The sequence below is a fragment of the Apodemus sylvaticus genome, chromosome 3 (assembly GCF_947179515.1).
Source record: "Apodemus sylvaticus chromosome 3, mApoSyl1.1, whole genome shotgun sequence".
In the NCBI taxonomy this organism is placed as follows: domain Eukaryota; kingdom Metazoa; phylum Chordata; class Mammalia; order Rodentia; family Muridae; genus Apodemus; species Apodemus sylvaticus.
In genome coordinates, this window is record NC_067474.1 from 152,095,535 (window position 1) to 152,103,188 (window position 7,654).

The following is a 7,654-nucleotide window of genomic DNA, read 5'->3' on the forward strand; positions in this document are numbered from 1 at the left end:
CAAGCTGTCCTCAAACTCAGAGATCCACCTGCCTCTGCCTCCCACCTGCTGGGATCAAAGGTGTGCGCCATCACACCAGGCTCGCTACTATTCTCTTGAGACAGGGTCTCTCACAGACCTTGGAGCCTGAGAATTTTTGGCTAAAATGGTTGATCAGTAAACCCCAGGGATACCCTGTCTCTGTCCCATCCAATGCTGGGGGTCATAAGTGCAGACGACCACACCCAACTTTTTATTTGGGCACTGGTCTTCATGCTATGCAGCAAGCTCTCTTACAGTTGAGCCATCTCCCCAGTCCTCAGACAAGATTTGCCTCTTATCTAAGCTGGAAAAAAACAGGATCGGAGCCAGCCCCTGGTGTGACTCATTCCACACAGCCACTGAGACAGAGCGTTCTGTAACCTGCCCCTTCTTAATCCTCATCAGGTCCCGCTTTAGAGACCGTGAAGCTGAGGTGCGCAGAAGTTCGCAGATCGGCTCAAGGGCATACAGTTCTACCTCAGCATCCCTGGCTGTTGCTCAGAACTCTCTAACACGCCCCATGATGCCTCACCATGTGCCCGAGGCTCTCTGGCTCAGGTGGCCCAAACCAGGGCAGCCTCCGCCATGGTCTGGTCCTGAGGTCTTCTTACCTGTGACAGTGGCCGATTGGATATCCAAGTAGCTTCTGTCCAGTTTGGCTTTGTCTCTGAGCTGTATGGTCACAACACGGTCAGCAATGACTGCTTCAAAACCAACCACGGTGGTATACTCATCAATGGGATACACGAAGAGACCTGGTAGAGAAGGGCCCGGCATCACGGGGCGCTCAGTACCATTCTTCAGGCCTTGGGCCTGCCAGGTGGGTTGTACTTACTGCCCTGAGGGGGCGTGGCAGAGCAGATCTGGGCTGGGGGTAGGCAGGTGAGGGTAGCAGTAGGCAGAGGAGGGCAGTTGTGTCCAGTTCCCACCAGCTCTTACCCTTGGGTGTGTGAGTGGCTGGGGCCAGAAAGTCTGGTTTTCAAGGAAAATAAAAACCAGAGCTGTCACACAGGCTGTGTCTAGGCCTAATAGTACACATCTGGGTGGTGAATTTGGTTCACGGCCACAGGTTTGCCACTGGGACCAACAAAGGGTGGGGCTGTGGAGAAGCTAGACAAGGGTTCAAATCCAGGCCTTTCTTGTTCCCTAACTTGGCTACTTTGGCACTCATCTCTAAGCCTTTAGTGACTCCATCTACAAGACAAGGCAAACACAGCAAGTCTCATGGTGTGGTTTACTAATCTACGCCCCACATATGGGCGTCACATATTTTATCCCCGATCTGTCCTCTGTGGTGCCAAGGGTTGAACCCAGGGCCTTTCACAAGCTAAGCAAGTGCTCTACCACCGACTTACATTCTGCCCCCTCTGATTAGTTTTTATTTTGAGACAGGCCCTCGCTAAGTTGCCCAGGCTAGCCTTGAACTTGCTACGTAGCCCAGCTAGACCTTGAATTTTTCAGTCCTTCTGTCTGAGGCTCTGGAGTAGCAGGGATTACCAGCTTACATCAACAGGCCTGGGTGTCTTTTTTTAGAGCAGCGTGAAGAATGTACTAGCAGCTTGGGAGGTCTTGATGGCATTTGGATTTGAGCTCATTTGGGACAAAGCCTGGGATTCTGCATTTCTCTTCAGCTTCCAAGTGATGCTGAATGTCTCCAGTCATCCCCCTCTAATATGGAAACTGCATGGTGCTGGGACCATGGGGAGACCTCCACAAACCCTGACTTCTGGTCCTCCAAAGACTCAGTTTCCTTATCTGTAGAATGGGAACACTTGTCCCTCCTGCAGGAGGAAAGCCAAGGAGCTGCCTCAAAGCTCCTCAGTAACTTTGTCTCCGGGGTCACTCGGTAGGCCCTGTTTTCAGTCTCCAATTCTAGGCTCCCTCAAACAGAAGAGGGAGGCCAATTGTTTACCCGAATCCCTGAGGAGCATAAAGTCCCCATGTGGGTTCCTATCAGGTAGTGTTGGCCACCAGGGCAGCGTTGAAGTGGTGGCTGAGTTTGGGGACAGAGACAGGGAGAATGGGGTAGCCATGAGGAGACTCCATTGCTTCCATTAAGAAGGGATCCTGGTGGGATGTAGTGGCATAGGTCTGTAATCCCAGCACGTAGGCAGGAGGATTGCTGAGGGTTTGTGGCCATCTAGTACCGGAGCTATAGAGCTATATAGTAACATACTGTCTACAAAACAAAACCAACAAACAAAAAAAAAAATCTCCAGCCAACCAAACAAATAAGCGAGCAAGAAAAGAAAGGGTTTGAGAGAGTTAACCCCTGGCTGACCTGTTAGGGAAGGAGAGGTGTTTGGGGGTGGGGGTGGGGGGCAACCCCCCAGTGATGAGTTATATTTACATCTCCCACCCATGCAGCTCCTCTACCCCTCCCCCGCAGAGCCCACATCTCCGCTCGAATCTCAGTTCTCCTTCACTCTTAAACCTCTGGGGGCAGACCCGGAAGTCCCACTACTTTATGGCTGAGGGAGCAGACACAGAGAGGTCACACACTTGCCCCATGTCCGCCAGCCCATAAGCACAGCACGAGGCTCAGTGTGGAGGGCAATTTACCCAGGAAATCCACACGGGGTTCTTACCTTGGAAGGGCTGAGCCTCCAGGTTGCCGTAGGTGAGGGAGGCCGTCAGGCCCAGGGCATAGCCACTGACGTAGGAGGTGATGTCGGATGCGGTGAGAGGCAGGGCTGCCCCTGTGAGGCAGTTCAGCAGGCCAGGCATGCTGGGGCTGCTCCGCTCAGAGTCTGCAAGAGACAGGACAGTCAGGTGCTGAGGAGAGGCCCGTGACCTTCGCAGCTTGATTTTCTCATTTGAACGCCTTAAAAAAATGGAAATTCATGCTCTTCATCACCATGGGACTTCAGAGTTAGTATCTTGAGAGAAGGGGACCATGGTCACTAGACATTTCTTGTCACGTGCAGGAAAGCTATGAAGCCTTCTGGCACTCACACACAGTCAGGGCCAGTGTGGAAGAGTGTCTGGTCAAACAGTGGAGAATTTCCTGTCGTCCCTCACCCGATGGTCTTTGCTTGGGTGGGCATGAGGGACTCAGTTCTCACCCCATCCCTGTAAATCCTTTGATCTCCTAGCGTCATATTTCTCTCTGCAAAACAAAGGTATTGGGACAGGCCCTCAAGTCCCCTTTCTCTGGCTGCAGAGGACCAGGTCACTACAGTCATCACTTGGGTCATGAGGGGTCTAAGCCGCCAAAGACACCTGAAATCAGGAAGCTGCCGTGCTTCTGGGGGTATCTTTCTTGCCATTCCCCTACCCATGCCATGGCTAGGGTTGGGACTTTTCTGGGGAGAGCCCTTGAATCTATCCACTGCTTTCCTTCTCTATTACCAGCTCCTAGGTCCCAAAGTACCATGTCCTCCCGGACCTTAGCTCTTCCTGGAGTCAAATATACCCTTCCTGGCTGAAGCCAGTGGTCAGCAGGCTGCTTCCAGCCCAGGGCCCCTGCCTAAGTGCCACCCCTCAGCCATGCAGCTCAAACATGCTTGGTGGGTCTCCACAGCGTCCTGCATTTGCCACACTGCCTGCAAGTCTGGCCCCACTCCCATCTCAATGTGAGTGTACTGTATCTTCAGACACACCAGAAGAGGCCATCAGATCCCATTACAGATGGTTGTGAGCCACCATGTGGCTGCTGGGAATTGAACTCAGGACCTCTGGAAGAGCAGTCAGTGCTCTTAACTGCTGAGCCATCTCTCCAGCCCTCCACTCCCGTCTTTTATCCAGGAACTTTCTTCTCTTTCTTCTGAATTGTAGAGAGCAGACTATCTGTGCCCAGCATGCCTGATCCCGTCTCCTCTCTCACATCCCATGTTTTCCTCCTAGGTTACATTTCTATCCGTTAAGTAAAACGTGTTAGGTTTTGTGAGGTTGTTTTTAAAACTACACGCTGTACTTGGCTATGGGAAGGACCTAATTTATTCTTGCTTGGCCAACTGAGTGAAGAGTAACAAATTGTTTCATCCTTTCCACAGGCCGGCTTTCTGACTGCTGAGTCTTCCGGATTGTGAATGGAGATGTGGCACGTCTCTGCGGACCTCCCACGTAGCCACGTGGCAGGCAAAGAGTGAGATACATGTTGGAGTCTGGGGTCTCTCTGGGTTTTCCTCTCTATGTCTGAGCTCTGCAAAGCTTTCCACGGCTGGTGACCTTTTGCCATCTCCTTGCAAAGCTGTCTGATGAAAGACATTACTCTGCTCTTTCTTAGGGAAGGTTGTGCTTCTAGCCTTGGTCCTGTCTGTGTCTCCAGTGAGATTGTCAGGTGCTCCAGCCCTCCACCCCGTACCCCCTCTCTCCCCGAGTCCAGCATCATCTTTTTAATTATGTTCTCTCTCATGGCTGGAGCCCAGACAGCTCTCAACTGGGCTTATCTCCCGACAGGCTGACTGATAACCAGAGCTCCGAGTGCGCTGCAGGTTCCAGTGTTTTGTCTTCTGTCTTGGTGGCCAGAGCAGAGGCTGGCCTCTTGCAGAAGGCAAACAAAGATGACGGGACTTCATTTCCTGAGTGAGGCGACACATCCTTTCCCCACCCCACCCCACCCCCATCTCGCACCCCCTGCCCTGCTCTCTGTGACTCCCCTTTCTTATTCTCTCCCAGTTTCAATACTGTTCAGAAGGTCGGGCGGTGGGGAGACGCAGACAGCACCAGATGAGCAGGGAACGTGGACTCAGGTTCATTCTGGGGTAGAACGCAGCAAGGGCATCTTGTCCAGCGCACTGCCTCCCGCCCAGAGAGTGGGTGTGGATGAGAGATCCTGGTAACAGCAGCCAGACTGACGCTAAAAAGACCCAGTCAGTGCTGGCCCACAGTGAGGCCAACAACCGGAAACTGGGATGCCAGGAGGTTAAAAGCCTTGGCTTTTGTACAGCCCAGGAAACTATTGTGTAAAGGAATGGCCAAAAAAGGGGGGGGGAGAAATCTATCCATCTGATAGATAGAGTTAGACTATGCACAATTCAAACCTAAACAACCAGACATAAAATGACCCAGTTGACAGGTGGCGTAAGGACATAAACAGCCCTCAAAAGGTTTTAAAACATTGAACTCCATTAGAAAAATGCAAGTCAAAAACAATGCGATGTCCATCCCTTCTGTCATCTAGAATGTGTGTGTGTGTGTATGTGTGTAGCACAATGGAACATTTAAAATTCACCAAAAAGGATCAAGTCACCCAAAGGAAAATGGAGGCAGCTGGAGCTAATGACATTAAATAAATCAAGCCAGTTACAGAAAGACAGACGCCATGTCTTCTCCCACCTGGGGTTCCCAGGTTTTATGTGGCTGTGTCCAATCCTGTGTGCGTATACTCATGTACCGAGAAAGAAGCAAGCAAAATTGTCAACGGAAGACAAAGGAGAGCAGCGAGAGGAAGAGAGATAACGGGGTGCTCATCAGCCTACACATGTACGAAAACTCGAAACTAATAGATGCGTTTAAATAAGAACCTCCCAGGAGAGGGAGACTTTAAACCTGCAGGCCGTACTCACATCCATTTTCCAGCCTTGAGAAACACCTGCAGTGTTCCGGGTCTCCTGCTAGCCTCTGAGGATATAGGGATAAGACACAGATCCATCTCGGGAGTTTATAATCTTGTAACAGAGGAAACCGGAAGTCAAGAAGGCACAGCAAGTGACAGTGAGAATTTATTAGGCGCTGACGATGCGCCTACCACATATTGTCTGGATTATTCTTCGCAGCACTTGTAAGTAAGGTGTTGGTCGTTCGCTGATAGGACGCTGAGGCCGGGAGAGACATGTTTCATCCCAGATGTGAGCTTGGTGACATTAGAAGGTGCCATGGCAGATGCAGTGTCTGAGGTTCTTTTGGAAGGAGCCAGGAGGGTCGTTGGGCTTTGATGTCCTTTCTTCCCGCTCCTTCCCCAGCCTGGGCCTCCCCTGGGCAGCAGGCTGTAGGAAATGCTGAGGTCAGGGGCAAAGCCAGCCCTGCATCTCCAGGTCCATGTGTGAGAGACTGTGGCCTGCTCTGAGGATGGGATCTAGTATGAGCTGGGGGTTCAGTCCGTTGGGGTGTGCTAGTCAGTTTGAGGGATTATCTTGATTAGATTAACTTTTTGGTGAGAGAAAACCCACTCCCTCCAAAGTGGGCAGTGTCATTTCTCAGGCATCGGTCCTGACCAAAATGGAAAGGAGGAAGCTGGCTTTACATGAGTACTCATGGCTTCTGTGAGGCCAAGGCTGGCCTGACTGACAGAGACAGTTCTAGGCCAACTCCGGCTTGGGAGACCTCATCTCAAGACAACCAACCAACCAACCAACCAACCAACCAATTTTTTTTTTTAAGACAGGTACTTAGAGCAGTTTCAGAGGCCAGGGAAAGCAGGAAGGAGGGGGGTGGTCAGAGAAGGGATGTTCTGAGATATCATTTGCTTGCCATTTTAAGTAGAGAGAGAGAGAGAGAGAGAGAGAGAGAGAGAGAGAGAGAGAGAGAGAGAGAGATGGACTGACGAGACTGGCCTGAGGTGCTAGACCAGGTGTCTCTGGTGAAATGCTGGATGAGATCGCTACATCAATTCTGTGTAGGGCATCAACACCGGCCTCTGGTAACTTAGAAATCCTGAATATCAAACGATGACCTTCTGCCTGGCCGGGACATTATTTGTATTTATGCTTGGCTCAATAAATATTTATGAAGGAAAACGAATGAATAAGTATCAGCTGTCCCCAAGCACATGAAAGGACACTTGGTGCTGGGTTTCTGTGGGGAAACAAGGCAGGTGTGACTATAGCTAATGGTGCAAGAGACAGATGGTAAGACGGAACATCTGGAGTCTGACGGGGTCTTGCCACCTCATGCTTCCCTGGAGTCGATTTTCAAGGGAGCAGTCGGAATAATTCCTTGAAGGTAAGGATCCAGCCATGCGACCAAATCTCCTGATGTGATCTGGGGATCTTAAGGCCCTGCTGACTGCTTTTCTTGTGACCTTCCTGAGGTTTCTTCTCTCCAGCTATCCTGTGTCTCCAGTCTTTTGCACTGGCTGTTTCCACACCTAGAAATATTCTTAGACATCGACATGGCTTCCTCCCACTTTGGGACTTTACTTAGACAGGTACATATTCAGAGAGGTCGGTCCCCTGTGCACACTCCATTCAGTCTTCTAACTCCTTCCGCCATCTTTCTCTAGGACTTTCTCTTTGTGCTTTCTGGAACAGTCTCATCAGCAGATAGAGATAAATGTTTATTCTGTCTGTCTATCCCTTGATATCTGTTTCTCCTCCATAGAGCAGAGGCGGAGCCTGATTGTCCCGCCACCAAATCCCAAGCCTCTTAAACCAGCCTTGCCTGGATAAGGCAGCGAGGAAACATTCCGTTGTGAATTCGCTCAGAATCCACAGTGCCAAGCTGGCCACTGGTCTTCCTGAGGGAGAGAAGGAGCCACTAGATTCCTCTGTGACTTCTCTGAGGAACCCTTGATGCTGAAGTCATTAGGTTCCATTCTCATGTGTGTCACCGAGTCCACAAACTTCCCTTTCATCCTGCAGCAAGGCCCAAGTCTCTGGCAACACACCATCGTTTCTCAGAGGATGCTTGGTCAGTCTGGGTCAGTCTAAGTCCCTGGACCAGCTCCTGGCCACGACCCATCTCACTATTC

At 50.9% G+C, this 7,654-nt stretch overlaps 1 protein-coding gene across 1 annotated transcript in view; it reads right to left on the minus strand.

Moving 5' to 3' along the window:
• Vwa5b1 (von Willebrand factor A domain containing 5B1) overlaps positions 1-2,748 on the minus strand; it is a 43,446-nt gene extending 40,698 nt beyond the window's left edge. Inside the window, exons 1-2 of the mRNA XM_052175714.1 lie at positions 2,610-2,748; positions 633-776 (exon numbers count right to left, since the gene is read on the minus strand). Of these exons, the coding sequence (XP_052031674.1) occupies positions 633-776; positions 2,610-2,748 (283 nt within the window). The remainder of the gene's footprint in view (positions 1-632; positions 777-2,609) is intronic.
• Between the last annotated feature and the right edge of the window lie 4,906 nt (positions 2,749-7,654).